General features: G+C 53.1%; 9 protein-coding genes across 9 annotated transcripts; 7 read left to right on the top strand and 2 right to left on the bottom strand.

Moving 5' to 3' along the window:
- Nucleotides 1-1,905: 1,905 nt before the first annotated feature.
- On the top strand, nucleotides 1,906-2,594 carry N0V96_007113 (uncharacterized protein; the record flags this gene model as incomplete). The annotated part of the gene is made up of 2 exons (XM_065757925.1): nucleotides 1,906-2,173; nucleotides 2,209-2,594. 2 exons carry the CDS (start codon nucleotides 1,906-1,908, stop codon nucleotides 2,592-2,594), a joined length of 654 nt encoding a protein of 217 aa, XP_065613448.1.
- Nucleotides 2,595-5,198: 2,604 nt separating this feature from the next.
- Nucleotides 5,199-6,925, bottom strand: ADA2 (Transcriptional adapter ada2; the record flags this gene model as incomplete). Its single annotated transcript, XM_065757924.1, has 3 exons — nucleotides 5,199-6,556; nucleotides 6,629-6,704; nucleotides 6,833-6,925. The coding sequence occupies 3 exons, from the start codon at nucleotides 6,923-6,925 to the stop codon at nucleotides 5,199-5,201; spliced, it is 1,527 nt and encodes a 508-aa protein (XP_065613447.1).
- A 1,227-nt stretch (nucleotides 6,926-8,152) lies between these two features.
- GAL7 (galactose-1-phosphate uridyl transferase) lies at nucleotides 8,153-9,536 on the top strand (the record flags this gene model as incomplete). Its single annotated transcript, XM_065757923.1, has 5 exons — nucleotides 8,153-8,253; nucleotides 8,306-8,357; nucleotides 8,412-8,547; nucleotides 8,615-9,259; nucleotides 9,313-9,536. The coding sequence occupies 5 exons, from the start codon at nucleotides 8,153-8,155 to the stop codon at nucleotides 9,534-9,536; spliced, it is 1,158 nt and encodes a 385-aa protein (XP_065613446.1).
- Nucleotides 9,537-9,766: 230 nt separating this feature from the next.
- On the bottom strand, nucleotides 9,767-10,347 carry ERG28 (ergosterol biosynthesis protein; the record flags this gene model as incomplete). Its single annotated transcript, XM_053196233.1, has 2 exons — nucleotides 9,767-10,219; nucleotides 10,285-10,347. 2 exons carry the CDS (start codon nucleotides 10,345-10,347, stop codon nucleotides 9,767-9,769), a joined length of 516 nt encoding a protein of 171 aa, XP_053046352.1.
- Nucleotides 10,348-10,828: 481 nt separating this feature from the next.
- On the top strand, nucleotides 10,829-11,895 carry N0V96_007109 (uncharacterized protein; the record flags this gene model as incomplete). Its single annotated transcript, XM_053196232.1, has 2 exons — nucleotides 10,829-10,972; nucleotides 11,038-11,895. 2 exons carry the CDS (start codon nucleotides 10,829-10,831, stop codon nucleotides 11,893-11,895), a joined length of 1,002 nt encoding a protein of 333 aa, XP_053046351.1.
- Nucleotides 11,896-12,676: 781 nt separating this feature from the next.
- On the top strand, nucleotides 12,677-16,989 carry N0V96_007108 (uncharacterized protein; the record flags this gene model as incomplete). Its single annotated transcript, XM_065757922.1, has 3 exons — nucleotides 12,677-13,010; nucleotides 13,073-16,224; nucleotides 16,276-16,989. 3 exons carry the CDS (start codon nucleotides 12,677-12,679, stop codon nucleotides 16,987-16,989), a joined length of 4,200 nt encoding a protein of 1,399 aa, XP_065613445.1.
- A 779-nt stretch (nucleotides 16,990-17,768) lies between these two features.
- On the top strand, nucleotides 17,769-18,779 carry N0V96_007107 (uncharacterized protein; the record flags this gene model as incomplete). Its single annotated transcript, XM_053196230.2, has 2 exons — nucleotides 17,769-18,146; nucleotides 18,243-18,779. 2 exons carry the CDS (start codon nucleotides 17,769-17,771, stop codon nucleotides 18,777-18,779), a joined length of 915 nt encoding a protein of 304 aa, XP_053046349.2.
- A 939-nt stretch (nucleotides 18,780-19,718) lies between these two features.
- Nucleotides 19,719-21,415, top strand: N0V96_007106 (uncharacterized protein; the record flags this gene model as incomplete). Its single annotated transcript, XM_053196229.2, has 2 exons — nucleotides 19,719-19,723; nucleotides 20,092-21,415. 2 exons carry the CDS (start codon nucleotides 19,719-19,721, stop codon nucleotides 21,413-21,415), a joined length of 1,329 nt encoding a protein of 442 aa, XP_053046348.2.
- A 3,105-nt stretch (nucleotides 21,416-24,520) lies between these two features.
- On the top strand, nucleotides 24,521-25,510 carry N0V96_007105 (uncharacterized protein; the record flags this gene model as incomplete). Its single annotated transcript, XM_053196228.1, has 2 exons — nucleotides 24,521-24,657; nucleotides 24,745-25,510. The coding sequence occupies 2 exons, from the start codon at nucleotides 24,521-24,523 to the stop codon at nucleotides 25,508-25,510; spliced, it is 903 nt and encodes a 300-aa protein (XP_053046347.1).
- Between the last annotated feature and the right edge of the window lie 207 nt (nucleotides 25,511-25,717).

Here is a 25,717-nt window from a genome sequence, read left to right as displayed (position 1 = left end):
TCTCTGACGGTACAAAGGAGCTGACGGGAATTCAAAACTGGATTGCGGTACAATTACCAGCTCTGATGGTTGACGGATGCTGACTATTACATGAGAATAGAAGGAGAAAGGAGGGGCTACATCTCGCCGTCGTGACTTCAGCCCAGACTCTCCCCTAAGCACGGCTTTGTGTTTTTATGCGGGAAACCAACATCCTTCTGTGGAGTTGTGGTTCCGAATTGTCTTACGTACTCGACTGGTCAACACATCCAACTTGTCATAGCGAGAAGGGGATCGACAGAACCGTCAAAGTTGCCCGACTTCATGACTGTTAAGAACGGTCAAAACCCGTCTCTGTCGGTGATACTCCGTACTTTGCAAGAGCAACAGCACATTAAACGATGCATGGATCGCAAAGACCCGAGCCAAATCCTTTGAAAGTTTGAAACCTCCCCGTTGTTGTTTACCTCCCGCAACGAATCACATTCCCTCAAGTCATCTCGAAGTCTCCATCGCCGGGCCCACGCAATCTTAATGGCTTCGGAGTGTTCCCAGAAGCTTCATTGGTCATAAACGATCAGGCGAGCCCGGGGCCACTTAACATGGAACCTCCATCATCCATGAGAAGAAGCCCAGCACCCTTGACCCATCAAATCGTCCCATGCGTTCCATACTCATCCATGTTTAAGCGAGTGAATAAGGCAGAGAAAGGGACTTTTTGACCTCTAAACCATAGAAAAACGCAAAAAGATATCGGATCGCCATTTTTGATTTCCTATCCTAGCATGTTCAGCTCAGACCAGCCACAAAAGCCTTGAACCCCTGGCATATTGCAAAAGGCAATCTGCTAGGAACTCCCACCTTCGGGTATGAACAGGGGATGCCCTGCCGCGAAAACTATCACCCTATGTAACCGTGCGTGCCGCCGTGCAGAGCGCGAGTTCAGGTACGGATGGATATCTGCACACAGGTCGCCGTCCATTTCGAGAGTCGTGAAGCTTGCTCCATCGAGAGCTTTGAGCTGTGATGAACCTCGTCACAGCGAACCAGCACTTCTCCTTCTTGGCTGCGAATGATCGATACAGTGAATTTGATGTGATGAAATAGAATGCGACGCTGCTACCTTTTTGGCGTGCCGCATTGCCGTTGGACTAAATCTTTCCTCCCCTAGCTTCGCGGCTTCGCCTCGATAGGACGCTACGCGCCGTGCGTGTGGCCAGTCGATTCGAGAATTCTCGCCCCCGGCATCATATTCCCACGAAGGATTTGCCTACGGCAGGCAATGGCCGATCATTGCATCACAAACATCTCCTGCCAATATCTTCTTCTCTCCCCCCTTTCAGGCTTCTGCAGGCAGCAACCGCTAGTAGGTACCATTACCAAGGTCCACCACCCCAGTCACGACTCACGACTCTCAGCTTCTGCCCATATCAGAGGGGCACTGTGGCGAACGACTACACTACCTCTAGTGTAGCCACCCGTACCACCATCTTGTCTCGGCGGCTCGGCTGGAGGCCACTGACGGGTAGGTACCTTGCGCTAGAGGTCTTGTCGTGGCGCTCCTGGATAGACTAGAGGCATCGTTCTGTGGTTCCCAACATCATTCACAGCTCTCCGGGGCGAACGTGGGTGCATGGGAAGCTGCTGGGCATGCTGGGCGACTTGAATGGAGCAGGGGTGTTCATGTACCTGACCAGGGTAAAGAGGAAGGATGCAAGAGACGGCCGACTTCCTCGTCAATCTTTAATAAAAGGCATGCGCTCCTCTCCTCCACGACCGCCCATGAGTTCAACCGCAAGTGTATCTTGTCTCTCCAACTTTCCCAAGCAGCCAATCCTTAAGACAACGTCACGAAAACCTACAGTCCTTACGACTTCAGACTCTCGCTTCTCTCGAAAGGCATAAACACTTCAAACACCTCCCAAAATGCAGTCCAAGCTCCTCCTCGCTGCCGCCGCCGCCACCGGCGCAATGGCATTCGAAATGTCCGGCACCCTCCCCCGTGTCCTCCGCCGCGCCGGCAACGACGCCCTCGAGGCCCGCGACGAGACCGCCTGCGCCTCCGTCTGGATGGCGCACTCCACCATCGTCGACGACTTCCCCTCCGAGCCCACCGCCCTCGCCACGGAGACCAACCTCGACATCCCCCAAATCACTGACCCCTGCGTCTTCCCCTCCATCACGGGCCAGGCCGGTCAGATCATCACCTCCTACTCCTCCGCCCTCCAGTCTGGCAGGACGCCCACATCACCGAGATCCGCGACATCTACTCCGCCTGCAGCGACGTCCCGGAGGTCGCGTCCGCCCTGGACGCGTACGGCAGCGCAATCTGCTCTACCGCCCTCGCTGTCCTCACCAGCGGCGATGCTACTGCCACTGCCACTGCCACCGGCTCTGGCTCCGCTGCGACCGCCACGGGCACGGCTTCCGGCTCGGCTTCCGCCACTGCCACCGCCTCTCGCTCCGGCTCTTCTGCCTCTGCTTCTGGTGCTTCTGCTTCCGGTAGCGCCGCTTCTACCACTGCCGCTGCTGCTGCCGCCGCACCCCGCGAGACTGGACTGTTTGTCGCTGCTGCCGCTGCCGCTGCCGGCATCGTCGGCGCTATTGTCTTGTAAATGAGTTCTTCACTCACTTACCAATCCCCGGAAAACTTCTCAATGAGGGCCGCCCGAGATTGGGGAGATGGTTTAGCGGGGAGAAACCAAGTGTTGGAAAAGCCCCGGGAAATAATCACCCATACGATGGCCTCCTGAACCATCCACCAAGCTCGGATTCATCTGTATAATTAATCATCGGGAGTACCTATACCCAACTAGTCAATTCACCAAAAGTTCATTCATATGCGTTTGCTCATCCGTGATTTTTGCTACATGCCGAGCGCCGCCCGAATGTCGCGGCTGGGCCGCCACAGAAAGCTAAGATTACATTCGGCCGTGCTGAAAACCAACATGAGGAAATTATACATGGACTAGGGTGCCGAAGACGTTGACACAGAGTTCAACCAAAACTATGCATAATGGAACGAACCGATGAACAGACCCAACACGACCCGCACAGCATGAGGGTTCCCTGCTCTTTGACACAACGCCAACCAGAGAAAGACGAAGCACGGTCTCCTAGCTTAAGATTCTGCGAGGAGGTTTCTTGTTTGATCTTTTGTATGATGATGAATTTGATGATGTTCTTGGTCTGGGGAATGAAGTCTTTCATAAACTCGTTCAGACTTTGAAATATAGTAGCCATGTATTCCGATTTCCCCGCTCTCTCGGTCATGGCCAATGAACAGAAGTCTCTAACCGATCGTGGCATCAAGGCCCAACTTCGCCATGCCCAAGACCCATGCTTCAGACTCTCCCCAGCGGCTGAATGCCTTGCGTCGTTCAACGCCTATCACACATCACTCGCTGGTAAGATGCCCCTGCTGCTGTGAGTTTGGTGCTTGGTCTGCCAATGTGATTCGCCGAATGACTGACTTAACGCTGTTAAAGACGTCCTAAGTGTGCCCGCTGGCGCGTCCCACCTGTCCTACTATAAATGATGAATCTCCTGACTGCAAGAGCTCGACAAAGGCACTACTCCATCCAAAAAAGGGTGCCATCATGAACATAGGGGAGCATAACGCCTCCCGGCGTGTTGTCTAGCACGTCCTTTAGCTTGACATTGTCACCCAGGTACACTTGATTCTGTAATTGATGCGTCGGGTTCGCATGTTTGATCTCATTAAGGGCGATGAGAGCCCGGCCTGCAATATAGTAGTACTGTTTGTATTCTTGGGCTGTGAGTGCTCGAGAGTGAGATAACCAGCCAGTCCGTCGTGATTCCATTGACAACCGTTGTTAATATTCGTTCAGCATGCTTTTAGCGACGAGCGCGCTCGATTTGTAGTCGTTCAGAGGTTGCTACTGAACCTCGGGATCCATGTTTTCCTTCAGTTTCAGTATGCTGATCTTATCCTTCAAGAATCTCGGGTCATCTCTAAGGGTACGCATACTCATCTCCAACATCGTCTTCTCTTTGGCTGCGGAATTGGGTACGCTGATGTGGGGGCCTTTGTGTATGGCAGTTGATCGCATCGGACTCATCTAACAGACATGCCGGGATGTTATCAGATGCATGGATAGCTTTGGATTCTCAGTGGCAGCCATGACATACAATCTCTTGGTTCCGCGTAATCATCGCCAGTGATTGGGAATTCACAGTTGATAATATGCTCTTTGAAGCCTCGACACCATATACAAGGAAGGTGTCGAGACCGCTGGCTGTCATGAATTTCTTTGTATCACCTAGGCACACGAGGAACGCGCTGAAACTCACGATATTATACTCGCAGACATTTCTATAAAGTCCACGCTTTCCCCTGGATCCCAGTCTTCATCGCCCATGTTCTTCACTTTACACTTCTGTCCTAAGCTTCCTCCGGTTCCTCAAGGCTTCTATTTTCTTGCCGGTTCCTCAGAAGCCCGCCGCCAGAGCAATGACAAACGAGAGGTTACGTGGAGATAATGAACCATGCTTCAGCTTGAGCCCAAAAACCTCCGAAGACTTTGAGACAGCCGCGCTTTATTACTTCGCTTTCCCTGCCGAAGATCTCCAGAAGAACAACTTACCGGGGTCCGACCAGCTTATGACTTTGGCATCCGACTCAGCAGATCACCGGCAAAAAAGAAGACCGGGCCGTCGACCTCGTTCATCAAGACAGTAGCGACGGGGAGGCCTTCGATGAAAAGACCAGCTTCACAAAGACGCAGGAGAAAATCACTCGGTGCTGGGAACATCATGTCAGCCGCGTGGGCGAAGAAGCTGAGGCCTCACCGAGTATGTTACGAATCCTTGACCGCCCAGGTTGCGGGAGGGATTGTCCCTGTTACAGAAAACGTAAACATGCCTCATCCCGTAAACGCACTTTCAAGTCCCAGACGGAGTGAATTGTAATGCCAAGCAAGAGAAGAATCGCATGCATCAACGATATGTGTGGTAATATAACATCTCATAATGCCGCGCGGAGAAATTGAGCAACTTGTTGCCATTTTGAATTTGGTATCTTCGTACGCTTTGAACTACCTTAGAGAAGCCAAACCGCTACTCCGCAAAAACCGATACCTCCCTCGCCCCTTTTGACGGAAACGCCGAAGCTCAAAGTCAAATGCAAGTCACACACTGTGCGTAGAATCCATGGATACATCCGGATCGACCGAATCATCTGAACCGTCCGAATCATCCTACGCCCGGCCAACCCAGCCAGCATTGATGAAGAAGTCGAATATGCGGCCACCCTTTTGCGTGTCTAGCCTGCATATCTCCTTGGCCTGTTTCTTTTTGAGAGTGCCATTGCTCTTCAGAGCCTCCTTGAGAATTTGCTCCTTGATCATCAAGTAGGGCTTGGGCTGCAGCCGCACCACTTCGCAGAGCTTGGCTTCCTCTGGCGTGAGGAGATGCAAGTCTGGCGCGCCGTCTTGCGTAAGCTGGATCGGGGTGACACCGGGTAGCGGCGCGGCCATGTACTTCTGCCGTGTAACAGGACCAGAGGGGCCCGTACCGTTGGCGACGATGACGGTACCATTGGCGGCTGCTCCGTTGACAGCGCCATTGGTCTGAGGTTTGCTCTCTTCTTTGGGAGGAATGGTACCATTCGTACCATCAGGAGCTGGCGCAGACCGGATTGGCAGTTCGGGGGCGACAAGTAAGGCGGCTCCGCTTGGGGGATCTGGTACAGCAGCAGCCTTAGACCGTTGTGCCGAGGCCAAGCGGTCTCTATCCATGGATCCCATAGGCACCGCCTTTTGCGCTCGTTGTGACTTTTCTGTCTCGTACTTTTCTCCGCTGCGTAAATCTCCGATGCGCACGCCTCGCCATTCTTGTAGTTGCGAGATAGCTTGCCTCAAGTTCAACTCGTCAATGAGACCCTGGCATAAACTTTCAAAGTCATCATGGTTCATCATTCGAGCGAAAGGTTTGGCCTTGTTCAACAGGTCCCTCTCTTCCTTGCTCCTCTTCTTCTCGACCTTGGTGTTTTCGCGGTATTCCAGTAAGTTATGCTCAAACACAACCTTTTTCCTGTCCACACGCTGCGTGAGACGGCAGTTGTAGATGTCCATCACTGTTAACTTGAGCTCCATCTCGGGCTCCAATTCGCCCGTCCTAGGGTTGAGGCCATCGCCCGGATCAAACTGCATGAGCTGTACAGCTTCTTCGGCTTCGTTTGCGTATTCGGTCTCAAATTCCAAGCGACCTGGCATGTATCCTTGAATCTCGTGACATGACGGTACAGAGGCCGTGGGCTTCGTCTTGGGCTGCAGCGTAGGTGCGTTCTTGGCGGCTTCCTTCCGCTCCTCTATCCTTCGCTTCTTCTTGGCTTGGAAGTCTTCCCGAGAAATTTCGTTGGCGAGGTCCATATCGTGAGGACTGCATCGTTTCGGCAACGGGAAACGAGGAGATTCGACGTAGGCTTTGTAGTAATGATCTCGCACCTCATCCTTATGGCGGAAGCCGCCAATATGGTCGGCAATGTCGGCCCATGATCCCAAGCCGTAGATTTCCGCTCCTTCCAGTAGCAGCAGTTCTTCGTCGGCACCCCAATCTCGGTCGAAGATTGGAAAAGAATTTTGTTCGATGACACGGTATGGATGTGATTCGGGTTTATGATTCGAACTGGACTTTCCCTGGGAGAAGCATTGAACACAGAGATCGTATTCGTTACAGGCAGAGTGCGCGCATCTGATTCGGACCTGTAGTTATAACAAATGTTTGTTAGCGGGATGCGCAAGGTGTGGAGAGCGGGACATTTGGGTATGCGCCGGAGCGCAGGCGCGGGGCATATCATCACCGAAAGGAACAGAGCCAACTAAACACGTACCGTCGAGGTGATGTCTACAGAGCAAATGTCGCAATGATATTTGACACCGCCCTCGCCACCCCTTGTGACGGTCTTCTTTCTGATAACGCCCATTTCGTCCAGGGCTGCGGTGGGGACGTGGAGGCCAGCCCCTGGTCAGGCTGATCCGACGACGGGAGAGTTATTGTGTTGCAGTAGAAGGCATATGATGGTACTACGGGAAGCGATACGTGATGCGATGTGACTGGTACGTGGTTCTCGATGTGGATGTGAGGTTTGACGATGATACCGATGGATTTCGGATGACGAGACGCGCGCGTGTTGATGAGGATTGATTTCCAAGGTGAGCCCGTCGAAACACAGCCAGGCTCCAATCGAATTGAATCCGGGGATCGATGGCGGAACCTGGAGCGATGGTTCTCCCGAAGTCTATCCGGCGCTTGGGCCTCTCAATCTTACCACTCACCTCTGTCGCACCAGCCATAGGAGGATCAAGCCACAGTCATCCCAGTCCACCCACGGTTGTGAAGATGATGTCTTATGTAAGCTACCTACCTAGTTCAAGCCACGACTATGTCGGTCTTCGGGCTGGCGGCTCCGTCATCCCCGCCATTTGGTTCGGTCGACGGACCAATGCCCGGACTGTCTGTTGACATGCACACCACTTTTTTTTTGGCATGTACAGTAGCCTTTTCGCAGTATCAGCTTCTCTTCGACCAGGTCTTGCTCGGTGGTATGAAATGAGTTTCAGCAAAATCATTCGACATGTACTTAAGGACAAAGCCTTGAGGGGACGAATTGCACTTCTGAATAACCGAAGACTTCCCGCTCTGAATGCAGTGTCCCACAATGACGTCTCTGCCGAGGCATTGGATGTTCGAGCTTTCCGCCGCTTTCCCGCCGCTGCTTACTGCGGATAAGATGGCACCGATGGGCGCACGACAATGGTGCGCTTTGCGATGGTGGGGTTCGCGGGGCAGTCTTCGCGGTCCCCTCCTTTTCTCCAACAAACCCGACAGGCATGGGCGCGAAACCTCTCGAGGCAGGGATACAACCGTCACTTTTGATGAGCTGTTTTGTGGCAGCTCTACACCTCCTTATTAATACCTAGCCTGACTGTCACTCGGCTGGTCGCGGCCGAGGGCTGGATTTTTCTCTCGTCCGTACTAAGTTAGTCTGGTCAACAACAAGTTTGTTTAAATAAACTCGAGGCCTTTTTTTCTTGGCCTTTTTACTTCCTGCTCTCGATCTCGCGACAATCCTGAGCTTTGTTACTTGTTGTCGCAAAGCTTCCCCGCCTTCATTTATACGTTCCACAACGTGGAGACGCAAAACATCACCATGCCTGAGAAGATCCTCGACGACATCTCCCATAGACGGTATAACCCGTTGAAGGGCACATGGCTGCTGGTGTCCCCTCACCGGACCAAGCGTCCCTGGCAGTAAGAATGCGCCTAACCTGACTTGCAATGCGACATGCGCTGAGGTGGACAGAGGCCAGCAGGAGGGACCGTCTACGACGACGCTTCCTGAATACGACCCAAAGGCATGTTCCCATTGAGTCGCATAGAGTGATCAAACATGAGCTGACTAGACAAAGTGCTACCTCTGCCCTCGAAACCCTAGAGCGGCTGGCGACTCCAACCCCGATTACAAGAACACCTTCGTCTTCGTCAACGATTACAGCGCCGTCAAGGAAGAACAGGCTGAGTACCACCCAGAGACCGAAAGCGATGGTATGCAACATATCCCTCTTCCCCAAGGTTTCAAACGAACCGAACCCTGACAGCGCAACTTGCGCAGACCTCGCCTCGTCCCTCCTGCGCGCGGAAGCGGCCACGGGCAAATGCTACGTGCTCACCTTCTCCGAGAAGCACCACGTCACGCTCGCCGACATGACGACCGCAGAGATCGCCCCCGTCGTCGACGTCTGGACGCAAATCTACGCCTCCCACCTCTCCCCCTCCAACCCGCTGTCCAAGGTCGCCGCCGCCCTTGAGCTGCCCCCGGCGACGCCCGCGAGCACTGTGCCCCAACCGAAGCACCACCTGCGCTACATGCAAATCTTTGAGAACAAGGGCGCCGCCATGGGCTGCTCGAACCCACACCCGCATTGCCAGATCTGGACGACGTCCACCATGCCAGAGGAGCCTGGCACCGAGCTGGTGCAAATGAGCAAGTACCGTGATCAGCATGCTGGCAGGCATCTGTTGGCGGATTATGTCAAGGTCGAGATTGAGAAGAAGGAGCGCACGGTGTTTGAGAATGAGCACTTCCTTGTCGTTGTTCCCTGGTGGGGTGTATGGCCTTTTGAGGTCTTGATTCTTCCCAAGAGACACGTTCGCGCGCTGGTCGACCTGTCCGCTGAGGAGAGGTTGCAATTCGCCGAGGCCATTCAGGAGGTTGCCAGGAGATACGACAATCTCTTTGAGACGCACTTCCCTTACAGTGAGTTAAGCTCGTGAAGGGCACTAATGGAGATATCACTGACGACCCGATAGGCTCTGGCATTCACCAAGCACCCCTCGACGCCACCGAAGAGGAGGCCGAGAACAGCTACCTCCACATGCACTTCTACCCCCCTCTGCTTCGCTCAGCCACTGTCCGCAAGTTCCTTGTCGGGTACGAGCTGATGGCCGAGCCTCAGCGTGACATCACACCGGAGCAGGCCGCCGCACGACTCAGGGGCACCGGCGGTGAGCTGTACCGCAAGACCATTCAGTAAAAGAAAGAACAATCATACAATGAGTAGTATCATCTTCGTAATTACAACATTTTTAAGCTTTTTCTATCCTCGTCACTTCGTGCCTTGATTGAATGCTTCCAACAGTTCCGGGTCTGCGCCGAAGCTGTGATCAAAGGATGCCTTTATATGGTATCAAGTTATCGTCCAATAATCGAAGCTCAAGCGGTTTCCGCAGGCTAGTTTTTCAGCAGTATCGCATAATCAACCTTTTACGGGCTAGTAACGTAGAAGTCGCGCACCAATGGCATCCAAATCAAGGCAGTGGTGGCCAGGGTGAAGGGGAAGTATTGCGGCAGACCAAACGTCATGCTCTTGAAGACGAACAACTCGCTGGCAAAGTGACCCAGCGCAACAACGTAGGTCCAGATGGCCAGGTCGTACATGTGGGCGTGGTGCAGGTGGTACGCGGCATACAGACGGACGATGCTCGTGAGGAACGTCCAGGTGCCGAAGCAACGCGCAGCGAGAGGTGTCGCCTGATCCACGACGTCCGTCGCGCCGGCGGGGGCGGGGATGAACTTGTTGACCGAGTCCTCCGGGTTGAACTTTTCGGACTTGGGAGCGAGTTTCGTGTTACGAACGTATTTACCGTCGTAGAGGCGGCGTGAGTAGTGGAGGGTCAGGAGGTTCTGCGCCGAGTTCCCGATGGAGATGAGAGAGAGCTGGGAGTTTTGCTGGTTAGTGACATGGTTCTGGCGAGGGTGTTTCTTGTTTCTTGGAAACTTACCAGGAGCATGTAGTAGGGTAAGATACCCTTTGCTGGGGGGAGCAAATCCGTGAGAGACACCATGATTACTGTATTAAAGTCCCGTGAAGCTCAATTGGCACTGAAAGGTATAAACTTGAAAAGGAGGAAAGTTGAGTCGCAACGGAAAAGAGTGGACAATCACGCCGGCATCTCCTTAGCTCAGCGTCGAGTTGCCCCAAGCTCTCTCCTTCGTATTCGGATTGAAGAAAAAAAAAGGAAAAAAAGGGCAGAGGTAATCCTGTGGCTGGAGCTATCTTGCTGTGGCTTGACCTCGCTTTATCAAAGCTGGCCAAAGCTCTAAGGTCAGGTACACGGCAGCTTGGCGTGGGTTCAACAATTGAGGGAGGTGCCGAGGTGTGGCTGATGCGATTTTGGATCTGCATTTTCCACCATTTGCCCATCCCAACATTTCGTCTGTGCTGCTGTGCGAATTCCACGGAGGATCTGGATAACTTCTTCCCCTCCTTTCAGCAAATAGCAAATTCTCGACTTCATTCAGCGAGACCAGTGACGACTCATCGCAATGGGTGGAATCGCTGATCAACTGGCCTATGTGCCGCAACCTGTTCAGCTTTTGCTAGCTGGTATTGGTGCTCTCTTCCTTACCTCCAAGGCCCTGAGCTATGTCAAGTTCGTCCTTGGTGTCTTCCTACTTAGTGGCACCAGCGTATGTGCTCCCCGAACATCCCGCCCTGTCATTGATGTCCAAACACTGACAACGGAGTCGCACAGCTTCGCAAGTATGGCAAGCCTGGAACCTGGGCCGTCGTGACCGGTGCATCAGACGGTCTCGGCAAGGAATTCGCCTACCAGCTCGCCAGCAAGGGCTTCAACCTCGTTCTCGTCTCCCGAACCCAGTCCAAGCTCGAGACCCTCGCCCACGAGCTCGAGGCCAAGTTCGATGGCAAGATCCAGGTCAAGATCCTCGCCATGGACTTCTCCCGCGACGACAACAACGATTACGACAGACTCGCCCAGCTCGTCAACGGCCTCGATGTCGGTGTCCTCATCAACAATGTCGGCCAGAGCCACAGCATTCCCGTCCCCTTCCTCGAGACCGCCCGCAGCGAGCTCCAGAACATTGTCGCCATCAACTGCCTCGGCACCTTGAAGACCACCCAGGTCGTCGCTCCCATCATGCAGCAGCGCAAGCGCGGTCTCATCCTCACCATGGGCTCCTTTGCCGGCTGGATGCCTACCCCTTACTTGGCCACGTACTCTGGCAGCAAGGCCTTCCTGCAGCACTGGAGCAGCTCTCTTGCGGCTGAGCTGAAGCCTCAGGGCATCGACGTCGAGCTTGTTCTCAGCTACCTCATCACCACTGCTATGAGCAAGGTCCGCCGCTCAAGCGCCATGATCCCGACACCCAAGAACTTTGTCCGTGCCACCCTCAGCAAGATTGGCTCTGGCAGCTACCAGAACTTTGCCTACACCTACACTCCTTGGTGGACGCATGCTCTTATGTTGTGGGCTGTGGAGAGCACCATTGGCGCCGCCCACCACCTGGCTCTCTGGTTCAACCTGAAGATGCACGTTGACATTCGCAACCGTGCTCTCAGGAAGGCGGCTCGCGAGGCCAAGAAGCAGTAAACGACGTTGAAAGTGTCATTTGCTGCGTTGAATCAGTCGCGCAGTGTGACACGCCATTGTTTTCAAAGCTGGTCGGAGTGCCGTTTCGACATGGGAGCGAAACGGAGTGCCTAAACAATCTTCAATGCGGTTTCTTGAGAGATTGGTGCAGAGATGAAGAAAGAACATGCGGCAATGGCTTGGGCTTAGGGCGTAGAGGCCATTTGCATGAGTTATGTAGGGATCACGGCTCGGGAAAAGTCAAGATGTCAAACGGAATAGAATCAAAAAGCGAAAATTTAATATGAAGAAAGAAACTCCCATTCGAGAGGAAAGAGCTCCAAATCAACCAAAGTACTTAAAGCTGTCAGAGCTACTGCAAGCGCAAGCGTCGAGCGGTGCAAACGTGAGGGTCAGCCTTGTGTCCCAATTTGGCTTAGCGCGGCTCCAGGCGCGAAAATTCCAAGCGTCTGGCGGCCCCAGCCTCTTGAGCTCCTCCAGAAATTGTTTACTGCTGCGTTTTACTGCCCTCGCTCGAATTACCTTCACCTCTCCACATCGAGCCATCGAAGCTCTAATTCTCTCCATTCTCTTTGTCCGGCACGAGCTGCGCAAGGCTCCGCATCGCATACCCCTAGAAGAATACTTCCACTTCTCGAATTCTCCAATTGACAGGATCACACCTGCCATCACCTGTTGATGATTCGGTAGCGCGACGTCAAACCGCCTTCACTGGCCGCCAGTTTGCGACGCGTTTGCCCGTCTTTCACTGCCCCGATCGATCCAACTACTCGACGACAACATGTCCTACCCACAGATGACGCCGATGCGGCCGGTGCCAGGCGCCTTCCTCAACACGCCCGCGGCCTCTAGATTCGCTAACGACAACGAGCCGGTTAGACGACGACTCTTTGCGGAGGGCGACGCACCTTCAAGCAATAGTGGCGCGCTGGTGGCAGGATCAAATTTGGCACCCGCGACGATTGCATCAACCAGCACAAGTGGAGGATTGGTGTCGACCTCATCTGCTCAAGCTCCCCAGCAAAACCTTCCGCCCGTCACGAGAGCAGCACAAGCGGTCAACCAGTTCCTCCAGTCCGACGAGAACTACCCCGAGCTCGATTCCTACTGCAGGCGTAAGTTTACTGCTCTTGCATTTGTCTAACCTTTCAGGCGACGGCTACTGACGTCCACATAGCAGGAGCATCGTCAGACTATGACTTCAACACGCTCGACTCGCCCTGGGCGCCCTTCCACAAGACCCAGATGTACCCGATTCCGAATCAGGTTTTCAGCCACTACAATACCGGCCAGCTCCAGACGTTAATGGGCTTGTTCGCCGAGATCAACCATGCTTGGGTGGTCATCGACAACTCGCTATTCCTGTGGGACTACACCCACCCGGACCCCGAACTTATCGGCTTCGAGGACCAACCGCACACGATTCACGCCGTCGCTCTCGTTGCACCCAAGCCTGGCATTTTTGTCAACACCATTACGCACATTCTGGTCGTTGCGACGTCGTCCGAGATGATTCTCCTCGGTCTTTCTGCCGAAACCACGCCATCGGGGACCAAGACCGTTTCGCTTTATAGCACCAAGCTTAACCTCCCTCTCCGAGGCACCGATGTCAGAGTTATTGCTGGCACTGCGGACGGCCGCATTTTCTTCGGAGGCAGCAACGATACCGATATCCACGAACTTTACTACCAGCAGGAGGAGAAATGGTTTTCGAACAGATGCGGCAAGATCAACCACACCAACCCAGGCTGGTCTTCAGTCGTCACTCTCCAGAGCGGATTCTGGGCACAAAAGTCTCCGGAAGGTCTTCAGAGCATTGTTATTGACGATTCCCGGAAGCTCGTCTACACACTTTCGACAAGATCTACCATTCGTACATACCACATGGACGGGCCTAACAAGCTCACCAAGGTGATCGAAAAGGAGCGCAACGCCTGCCTACGCGACATCACCCACATGATTACTCAGTCCCCTCTGCTCAACGACAGAACTGCCTTTGTTGCCATCAGCGCTATTCCATCACGAGAGGCGTCGAAGCTGCACCTCATGGCCCTGACCAACACCGGCTGCCGTCTGTTTCTTAGCGCTACGAGCTCTGCCTCGTACATGATTGGCGGTGTTTCTTCAAACACGCCCCCTCAAAGCATGCAGGTCCAGTTCATCAAGTTCCCCCCATCGGACAAGCCCGGGCGATCCGGTACCAACAGCGCGGGTGATGCGGTTATCGATCTTGGCTCAAGGGCGTTGGAGTTGAGCAGGCTTGGAGCTCGATTTGCGCCTGGATACTTCTTGGATTTCGTCGTTAAGGACAACGATCCGAACATCGATCTGCTCTTTGTTTCTGCCCCCGAGACAGGCCGAATCAAGGCCAACTCGTCTTCCGCCGCGCTCAAGTACTACGAGCACGGGAACTGGATCGATATTGGAAGCAGAGCCGAAGATGTCGGTTTGGTGACGAAGCCGTTTAGCGCAGCAAACCAGCCCGTCGGCTTTGGAAACGAGCTTGCGGTTCAGTTCGACCAGCCGGCCACCGAGTTTGCCGTGCTGACCAATACCGGCGTGCACATAATCCGCCGCCGCCGGTTGGTGGATACTTTCGCTGCCGCTATCCGTGGTGCAGTGGGAGACGAAGGTCTGGAGCTGGAGACTCGAAAGTTCATTTCTCGGTATGGCCGCGTAGAAACCATCTCCTGCGCTCTTGCTGTAGCTTGCGGTCATGGTGGTGATGCCAGGCCAGGCGCCACGCGCGCGATTGATCAGGCGACAGAAGACCGCGCCAGGACCGTATTTGTCGACTACGGTGGCCAGCCCTCTATCACAGAGGCAGATGGTACCCCTCTCAACACAACCTCCGTTCGCCTGTCACCCAGGCACGATGCTCTCAGTGTCTATCTCACCCGCCTCATCCGCACATTATGGAAGAATCACGTTGTCGCTCTTGCTGCCAGCCCTACCGGCGGCGTTGCTATTCAATCCATGGTACCCACCGCAAAGCTTCACTCCACTCAGGAGCAGCTTGAGCGTCTCCGTAGATTCCTTGATGCAAACAAGAGTTTCATCCAGGGTCTGTCGGGTCCTTCCGACCTTCAAAGAGTTGCCAGCAAGCAAGAGGAAGTCGCACTCCAGGCAGAGCACCAAGCTCTGCATGCACTTCAGAAACTGATGGAGAGCATCTCCGAGGGCATCTCGTTCGTCTTGATGCTCTTTGATGAGCGTGTCAGTGACATCTTTACGCGACTGGATGCAACGGCGCAGCAAGGACTGAAAAGTCTCACATATGAGAGCCTATTCTCACAGTCTTCAGGCAAGGATCTTGCCAAGCTATTGGTCAAGTCTATCGTCAATCGCAACATTGAGAGCGGATCCAACGTCGAGACGGTCGCGGATGCTCTTCGGAGACGCTGCGGCAGTTTCTGCAGCCCTGATGATGTTGTCATCTTCAAGGCTCAGGAGCAGCTGAAGAGAGCGTCTGAGCAGCCATCCAACAGCAACCAGTCTCGCGCGCTTCTGCATGAGAGTTTGAGGCTGTTTGAGCGCGTCGCCGGTGCCCTTTCATTTGCCAACCTACACAACGCCGTGTCTCAGTACATCGACCTGAAGTATTACGCCGGTGCAATCCAGCTCTGCCTCACTGTTGCCCGTGAGAAGGATAGAGGCAACACCGCTCTGTCATGGGTCCATGATGGCAAGCCCGCTAACGACCCTCGGGCTAACGCCTTCTCGGAGCGTAGGAAATGCTACGAACTCATCTACGAGGCTCTGCAACACCTAGATGCCGCGTCAAGCAGGGAACCGGAGACGATTGACGGTAGACTGACTTTGATGGGCACAAAACGCCTCGAGGCCTACAGCGTAGTGAACGACTCGGACGACGAGGTCTTCCACTTCGACCTTTACGAGTGGTACATCGAACAGGGATGGACTGATAGAATCCTTGCTATCGAATCACCACACGTCATCACATACCTCCAGAGTCTGGCGAGGAGCAATGTGGACCATGCCGATCTTCTCTGCAGGTTCTACACCCAACGCGAGCGGTACTTTGAGGCTGCTCAGGTCCAAAATGATCTTGCCCAATCAGACTTCGCCATCGGTATCAAGGACAGAATCATCCTTCTCAGCAAGGCCAAGGCAAATGCCAGCGTCGCTACGGCAGGAGTTGGCAGGCAGCAACAGCAGGTCCTGGCCCACGAAGTCAGTGAGCTTCTCGACATTGCCAACATCCAGGATGACTTGTTGGAGAGGCTCAAGGCCGATAGCCGCGTTGACCCTGATCGCAAGGCTCAAATCGAGGAAGCGTTGGATGGCCAGGTGATAAGCTTGTCAGATGTGAGTACCCCAGTGATGAGCTCAGCTTTTTATGAGACTAACCTTTGATAGCTGTTCAACCAATATGCCGACCAGGCGAATTACTATGATCTGTGCCTCCTCATCTACCACAGCGCCGATTATCGCAACCCCAGCACAATCTCCCAGACATGGGTCAGCCTCATCGAGCAGATCCACGAGGAGGCTGTAGAGCGAATGGAGGAAGCTGGTCCGGGCATCCCTGTTCTGCCCTCACCCTACGAATCTGTGTCGGTCAAGGTGCAGAACATCGCCCACCGCACTTCCCTGGATAGCTTCATCTTCCCGGTGCCAGTGCTGCTTCCCGAGATCTGTCGGTATGCCGTTGAATACCATCAAGATGCTGAGATCGGTGCGGATCCCACCTGGCCTGTGCAGCTTTTCCTCAGCCTTGGCGTATCCAATGACATGGTCACTCGCGTTCTCGAGAGCGTTTTCGATACCCAAGACTATGGGTTCAGCGGTAACAACCGCAACCGCATCATTGAGCTCATTGTGTTCTCTGTTGATGTTTGGCAACGCGAGGTCAAGCGTCGTGGTGCTGCCTCGATGAAGGGCGACGGTGCTCTTGGTGCGTGGGTTAAGGACCTGCTTAGCAGATGCGAGGCATCCCTGCCCCCTGCTGGCCACGGGTCGAACCCGGGTGGTATGGACTTGTCAGAAGTGCGGAGACGTCTGCGGACGGTGAAGAGAGATGTCGATGGCCTCGTTGAGAGAGGTCCCTCTGGAAGCTTACGCTTCCTGTAATGTCTGAAACTTTATTGGCGTGACAGAGGTGTCGGGAGGGAGTTTTCCAAAGGCGTGTGGAGAGAAGAAACACAAAACTAGACAAAGACTGAACTACGGACTTGGGCTCTCAGAGTGAGCCACGGAAAGTGTACAAAGAAGATGCGAAAAGAAACCTTGTATTTGACGCGGACGAAGTTTTGGGCCGGGGCGCGGCTGGTTAGGCGGTGTAGGCTTAGGCTTAGGCTTTGGATGTCTAGTTGGTGTTATTATATTAACACTTTTCCCAGCACTTGAGAGGCCGGACTTTGACGACGGCTTAGCTATGATAATGTGATTCATAAAAATCGGATTAGAAACTTCGTGTGGGGGCTCTGTGGCGAGATGGAGCGACGCAGTCTGCATCTGTGTGTATCCCTTGCCGCTCGACAAGGTCCTTAAGTTAACGCTCCTCGGAGTTGAGTAAGCAACGCTTTAGTACACATGGTTCGCCATCGACTTGTGTTGGTCGTTGACTTAAGTCGCGACGGTTGAGCTAGATTGAGAGAGATTGAGCTTGCCGGCGACTTATCGGAAACTTCCCCGGTCTGATTCCCAACCCACCAAGTAAGATTCTGCTGACTTATATCTCCGAGGCATCAAGCTATATCAGCAGGCGACTTTCCTTTGAGTCTGAACGACTAGAGTTCAACTCAAGCCCTCCTGGCTCACTTATTTTTTCGCGTGCTCTAGGTGTTGCAAGCATTTACAAATCTCCCTAACACCCTGGGACTTGCCTCGCTACTTCAGATACCAGCGCAATGATGACAACAACCACCACCACCCCCCAGTCCGCGGGCCCCATGGCGCCCATCTTTCGCTCCATGGACAAGACCATCGGCGCGCACTGGGAAGAGACCATGATTGAGATGAGCCGGACGATGATGGTGCCCCTCAACGCGCGGCTCATGGGGCAGATGGGGTTGGACCAGCACACCACGGAGCCCATTGCATTTCTCGACAGCGCGTGCGGGGCTGGACCAGCGACGCAGGAGCTTTTCAAGGCTGTGCCCAGAGAGTTCCTGGAGAAGAGCGAGGTTGTTTGTGCGGATGGATCGCCTATGATGGTTGGGTTGGTGGAGAGGAGGATCCGGGAGGAGGGATGGGTTGGGGCGAGTGCGAGAGTTTTGGATGCCATGGTGAGTTTTGATTGCTCTTTTTCTATACCTTTGAGCTGTGATTCTCCGTAGGGGCCTTTTTCTATCAGTTGCTGATACGATCTACTGTTGGGACAGGATTCTGGGTTAGCTGAGAACTCGTTGACGCACGTCGTCGTCGGCCTCGGTCTGCATCTCATCCCCCGCCCCGACAGAACCATCAAAGACGTCGTCAGGATCCTCAAACCCGGCGGGGTCTTTGGCTGTATCACACCGCACATCGACCACATAGGCTGGGTTGCGGACGTGAGGTCAGCGTTTGCGTCCTTCCCCTTTGACGCGCCGTTTGAGGAGAAGAATCGGGCGCAGGTTCACGATGTCGGGCGGTGGTATAATGAGGATTGGGTGAGGGGGTATCTACAGGACAGCGGGTTCGAAGACGTCAAGACATGTTTGGAGAGCGGGACGGTCAGGGTGAGGGATGCGAGGCACTGGCTGGACGTGTTTGGACCGGTTGTTGCGTTGATTGTGAACATGGAGTGGAGTGAGGAGTTGAGGGGGGGGCACGAGTTGGAGGAGGTGAAGGGGTTGATGAAGGAGCATTTGGAGGGAAGTATGGGGGAAATGGGTGGGATGTTGGATTTGCCTGTATTGTTGCTTCTGGAGTTGTTGTGAAGTAAGGTAAGGACGAGGATATCTGGGACAGAATGAGAGTCTGGGCAGCTGGAGATTAATGGACAAGACATTGCCAGAAGCAGATTGCGAGAGATTTTTGAGTACAAAACGGGTAACTGGATATAACCTACTCACTTGGAGTCGTGTCTTAGATGAAGCCTAGATGAAAACAAGTTGGGGTGCGCGGGGTGTCTCTCAACCAACATTGTGGCGTTTGTTTATGCGGCTGATATGTCTTATTTGATCCCATACTTCGCCCATTTCCTCTCATGAGCTGAAAACAAAGTTTCTTCTCAGACATGGCGGCTTGGCAAGAGTAGGGTTGCGAATGCGATTCATGGTGAAATCCAGAAATGCCCCGTCGTGTCGTACAAGACCCGCGACTCGGTTGGGTAGCCCATGAGGTGATCTTCCCTCCAAAGTCAGAATATTACCCGTGCGTCTCGGAACTACCGGTGAATGGGACCCTATGTTCTCTGCATCTTAGAGGTCGAGCAATGGTAAATCCAGGAAGCAATTCGACATTTTGGCTTCGAAGATGTCAGATAAGGGCGGCATATTCGGACACCTCGCGAAAAAATCGAAAGGAATTGTGGCTTTTATCTCCGCCGCGAGCTCATAAACCCCACAAGGGAAGATGTCTTCTTCAACATGCAGGACTAAAGTGGCAGAGGAATGAACGGTTCGGCGCGTCAAAGTTGGCAACGCTTCTTTCGGGGCAAGCCACCAGCTGCTCTAGCCTCTTGATCTGAGTCGACATTCACCAATACACACCCCTTGGCACAACTCTCTGAGTCCGCAAACAACACCAGAAATGTGGACTATATAACTGCTGATATCGCCTGGAGTTCTTAGCTGTCTCTACAGTTTCTCGACTCTTAGATTCCATCTCCATCTGTTGGCACAGAAGGTCGGCAAGGTTTGTCAACAACCTTCATGATGCTGTCACTCGCAAGGTCATTTCGTCTAATCGCCCTTCTCGCTTTCTTCACTCAGGCTGCACCGACAAAAGAGGTTCGTACAGAGGATAATGGGAGTTGCAGCAGAGTTCAGGTAGCCATTCTCGGTGCTGGCCTCGCCGGAGTCACTGCCGCCCAGGCACTGGCCAATGCATCTATCACAGACTTCGTCATTGTTGAGTACAACAATCGGATCGGTGGGCGAGTTTACAATCGCGCCTTTGGGAAACAACCGGGCACGGATGAGCCTTACTATGTAGAGCTTGGTGCAAATTGGTACGTGATTCAGGCGTCTATTTGATGCTGCTTCCGGGTAGGTAAAGTACTTTTGATTTTGCTCACAACACAAAAAGGGTCCAAGGAACGGAAAGCGAAACCGAAGAAAATCCAATTTTGACCATGGTCAAGAAGTACAACCTCACAAATACTCCGTCCGACTTCGCCAACCTGACCGTCTTCAACGAGAGCGGCCAACTGCCCCTTGGTGTCATGACGGAAAAGTCTGAGGAGCTGAGTAAGCTATTCGAAAAGGCTACAGAAAAGTACCAGTACGATGCCGGCCAAATCATTCTTCAGAATCAGCAAGACCGCAGTGCTCGTTCCGGTCTCGCAATTGCTGGCTGGAAGCCAGGCAGCGATCCGCTGGCACAAGCTATCGAATGGTCTTCGATGGACTTTGAATATGCCAATCCACCGGAGAAGACGTCCCAGCAGTACTCTGCAGTCAATACCAACACCTCGTTTCAACGCTGGGCAAACGTGAACAACCTTGTGCACGATGCCCGAGGATTCGCTACGTTCTTCAGGGAAGAAGCAGATTTGTTTCTGAACAAGAAAACCCAGCTGAGGCTTGGGACTGTCGTCCAGAACATCACCTACACTGTCGACAACGTCACAGTACATAACGAAGACGGCAGCTGCATCATTGCCGACTATGCCATTTGTACATTCTCACTGGGTGTCTTGCAGAAGGAAGTGGTCAACTTCACACCGGAGTTGCCCCTTTGGAAACGTACTGCCATTCAGTCGATGACCATGGGCACCTATACGAAGATCTTCATGCAATTCAAGCCGGAAGACGTTTTCTGGGACAAGAGCACTCAATTCTTCTTGTACGCCGACCCAGTTCAGCGAGGCTACTATCCCTACTTTCAGTCACTTGATCACAAAGACTTCGTGGACGGCTCCGGCATCATCTTCGTCACCGTCGTTGACCAGCAATCTTACGCCGTAGAGGCGCAGGAATTCAACACCACCAAGAGCCAAATCATGGAAGTCCTAAAGGATATGTTCCAACGGGAAATTCCTGATCCCATCGACTTCTACCATCACTGCTGGACTCGCGAGCCATGGGCGTACGGGTCCTACTCGAACTGGCCCCCGGCCTTGACTTTGGAGATGCATCAAAACATCCGCGCCAATCTCGGAAACTTATGGTTTGCTGGCGAGGCCACTCATCCGCAATACTTTGGGTTCCTGCAGGGTGCATATTACGAGGGAAAGAACGCGGGTGAAGCTGTTGCTGGATGCATCAAGAACAAGGATGACTGTGCCAACCTGAGATCAGTGGCGTACGATGTATTGAATGGAACGACCAGTACCGACAAGTACACAAAGGTAAATGGATGGAGCACCAAGACGTTTGTAAAAGAACTTGGCATAAACATTAAGAGCTGAGAGAACCGTATGTCAGGGCTTTTTAGTTAAAGAACCCACGCGCGCGAGGTCTTCTTAGACTGTACGTCATTGCACCGAGTGTGTTCTTCCAGGCCTCATTGGTCAATGAGAAAGCCCCTTGATTCTGTCACACAGGAAGATATCCAATCGCAGTTGCAGTGTGTTTAAAAAGACCTTGCAGGCTGAGGCGAACTAGTGTGCCTGGTCACCCAGCCTGATTTCGACCCTTCGATGGCAGGCCCTGCTAGACTCCGACCTTGCCAGATATATAAACCAAGAAGAAAAGAACAATCGAAGTTGACACGCAAAATGTGTCTCACCACCAAACCGTTTCTTTGACGCCGATTACCCTACAGAAGACCCCTCTCTTACAATATTGCGCCCTCGCTTGAGGGACTTGGTTCTGCCTGCGCCACTATCATGGAATACAACCAAGAACTCACATTCATACAACCAACAGAAGCTATAATGCGCAGCAGCGCTAATGGCGAACTGGATCTTCTCCTCATTGGCGATACCATGAAAGACTGTACTGAAAAACTCACCTCTCCGGGTGCAACTTGGTTGTTGAATCGACATCTCCCGATACGACACTCCCTGGCACAGCCGCAAGTCACGTCGTTTTCAACTCCATTTCCCACATATATTGAACGTCCCTACAAAATCATACCGGAGAACGCTAAAGACTGGGAGGCCCAGAAGGTGACTCTTCACAGGCTGTATATGGAAGATAACTTGCCACTGAAGGATACCATGGAGATCATGTTGAAGAAATATCTCTTTTCGGCCACGTAAGACACCTACCCCCAGATGGATTCTTTTATACATTCGCAACAACGACATTTGCAACAACGTGTTATCAGGCAAACTGACACAATAGAAATAAAGCGAAAGAATGTACAAGAGACAGTTCATGAAGTGGGGCTGGAGAAAGTACAACACCAAAGGAGGTCAACAACGAGACCTCGATGGTAAAACCGATCAAAATCGTGGGGAAAACCGCAGTTGCAGGAGGCCACGTCGACAACAGCCCGGCGGCTGGCAGACTGACGGAAGTACTGCTGCAGCTGCTACTTCCAACAGCATATTCTCTCAGTTCCGTGGATCGGTCACCCGAAGAGCTATGCCTAGATTAATGCTCCATGGGAGCGAAACCGACAGGTGGACCGAGGGGCTTTTTGTCAGCCTGTACGATCTGATGTGCGGAAGTGCGCGGCAGAGTCCTGCCTGGCGAGACACATCAAATCTATCGCCCATTTACACAGGAGGAAGTCGAAATGCCTTCTTACTATTTCGTTCGGCAATGGATCTGTTTAGAGAGGGCCACATGAGACGCGCCGGTGTTGTCCTCCGTCGGGCATTTCGCGATCTCGACGCACTAGCCGAGGAAGATTCATGCACGGTGTTTCAAATACTGATCTTGGAAATACCGATACTTTGCTATGACTACGCGAAAGACAGAGAGACTCAACTCTATCTCCACTACATCTGGCAGCTTTTCAGCATTAAGAAGGAGGGGCAACCAATTGTTCAAATCGCGAAAATCATGTTTCGCATCGGCAGCAAAGACCAGCGCAAGCTTCGGGAGTGTTTGGAACAGATGGCCAAGATTATCGTGGACCTTTTTGCGGAATTACGAGGAACACTGGATGCGAGCACTCTGTCAGCGAGATACATGCTTACGAAGCCCGGAGTTTGTGAAAACGAGTCGGATCTGATCGAAATTATGGACGACTACGCCGCCTTAACGGAGCTCGCGAGGAAAGCTTATGGAGAGAATTGCAGTATGGTTACTGACATGGAGCTCTGGCATTTAGGAGCGTCATTCTACGTCCCGGCTCGAAGTCACGACTTGATAAGTTCCAGTGTTAATCTCGTTACGAAGCTCAAGTCGCACAGACCGTACTCTTGGGACGAATGGGATGACTCGGATCTTTGGACGCTTTCTTCAGTATACAGTCTCGTCGCACTAGCTAACCTCCGCTTACAAGACGTGAAATCGTGTATTTGTAACCTGGAAGAGATGATAAAACTGTTGGAGTATCTAGTATATGAGAGGGAGGAGGGTTTCTGGCGCGAGAGAATAGAGGTCAAGGCAGCAAGTTGGCGGGTAGAGCTGGCAGGCATTCTTGCATACTCCGGCCAGAACAGCAGGGCTGTGGAGGTTATATCGGCTCTGGAAAATCTGGGAATTCTGACACTCGATGACCACGAGTGCACCACAGAGAGTATTGACTCCTTGAGTATTGTTGTCTAGAAGAGAGCCGCAACACAAAGGATGGGAATGTGCTTTATTATGGAAAGTTAACTTCATGTACTTTTGTTTTCTTCGCTCGCTATAGATATGGGGTCTTGCCGGGGCAAGCGACGAAATGTCAAGTCGACATCATCAAAAACATGCATCGACTTTGGGATAGTTAGGCTCTGTGGAAGGCTAAAGGTAGACTTCATGCGTATAGCCATCGTATAGGGTTAATGTAGTTTAGCCCAAAGAACCCTACAATGGCCAATTTCCGCACCAGAGACCAAGGAGTCTCCCGAGATTCAGCGCGAGCATGTCAGCACTTACCCTACTACCTTAAGTAAAGTACCTTACTTTACCCACATGCATGTCCGCGGGATCTACATGCAGGTCGTTCGGCGTAGTGAACCATGTACATGTTCGAAGTTGTGAAAGTTTTGCCTTCCATAACAATGCGAAACTTTTGATTTGGACTGTAATATCGTGTGCAAATGGCGGTCGTGCCAAGCCCTCTACGGAATGTGATGACATGTTGAAGTTCTCTGACCAGAGCACCAGTTCAGTTATTCTTTGACGCAGGTGAAGAGGCACAGCACGTGATCAAAGGGTACCAGTGGTACCTAGGTACCTCATTCACCGGGGCGGGTGGATCCCCTTATCCCTTGTCGGACAGAGCTTCGGCGACAGCTGTCAATTTGGCTTGAGAACCACAGTCGAACTCCGGGGAAAGCTGGCCCGGAATAGCTCCCACCCCCGTCGCGCGTCCCTCCGAGTCAAGGAAATGCCCCGGCCAAACTGCTAGGACCCTTTCTCCATCTTACCGCTTGCACGATCACCGACTATTCCATCCGCGCACACACATTATGGCGTCCCTCGCGCAGTTACTTCTGGGCGCTGTCGCTTTCTGCGCTTCTGGCGTTCTCGCTGCGCATCCCGAAGATGGCCTCCCTTCGTATCACTACGGCGCACCCATCCACGTGGAGTGCATGAACCGCAGCTCGTGAGTTCCTGCCCAGTCTTTGCTGCTACTCATGCTCTCTGGCAGCTTCATCTTACTTCATATAAGCACTAGCTAACAACTCTCCAGCGAAACAGGCGAACACATTGAAAACTCCAACCACGAAATCGAATGGATCCCCTTCCCCTCCTGCGAAGAAACCAACAAGCCCCTCGAGTTCCAATACGGCCACGAAGGCGAAGTCAACTGCACCATCCCTATGGTATCCGACCCTTTCTTCCACCTCCTCGAGTTCTTCATCCACAACGACGCACCTCTCGCCTGCCGTCTCCCAGCCCGACCCGCGCCCCACGTCGAGACCGTCGGCGAGAAGCCCTACGTGCAGGAATACATCCCTCTCGTCTTCGCCCTCGCCGGCACTCTCCAGCTGAGCCACCTGCACGTCAGCACGCACATGAATGTGCTCCTGCACAGCATGCCGAAGCACCACACCCGACCCCACGACTCGGGTGTCCTCGATTCCGGAACGGCGTATAGCACAAGCCCATTGAGCCATATGGACGGGATATATACAAAGAGGCTTGTGATTGGCGATCCGCTGCCGCTCCGGTTGTCTGTAAGATGGTTCCCGACGCCGAACCTGCCAAAGTCGGAGGGCCATGTGGAGTGGCAGGGTATGGGCGGGCACGTCTACGCGAGTACCGTCTTCTACATCATCACTTCCTTCATGGCAGGCGTGCTCGTCGCATCAACGTACTTTTTCGGAGTTGTCTTGCCCAAGAGGGTACGCGGAAGGGGCATGGGCGGCGCGACGCCACTCGGCTATGGTCTCAACGGTCTCAATGGCGTTGGCAACGGTTGGGGCTACTCCAAAGCGGCCAAGAGGATGGATTGAAAACAAGCACCAACAAAAGTGTTCACGTGACCAAAAATCTGTACGATTTGATCCGATTCATGTATATCTGCTAGCCGCCCCTTGCTTGAGAGGCCTTTATGATGGATGATGGGAGTTTTATTTTGATGGACGAATTAAACTGGGTTGGCCTTGACCTGCACACTTGGACCTGGGGAAAAGGAGTTTTGGAATCGATCATCCGGATCC

Source organism: Colletotrichum fioriniae (genome assembly GCF_027942845.1).
Source record: "Colletotrichum fioriniae strain IMI 355084 chromosome Unknown scaffold_8, whole genome shotgun sequence".
Taxonomy (NCBI): Eukaryota; Fungi; Ascomycota; class Sordariomycetes; order Glomerellales; family Glomerellaceae; genus Colletotrichum; species Colletotrichum fioriniae.
This window is presented reverse-complemented; position numbering and strand designations above follow the sequence as displayed.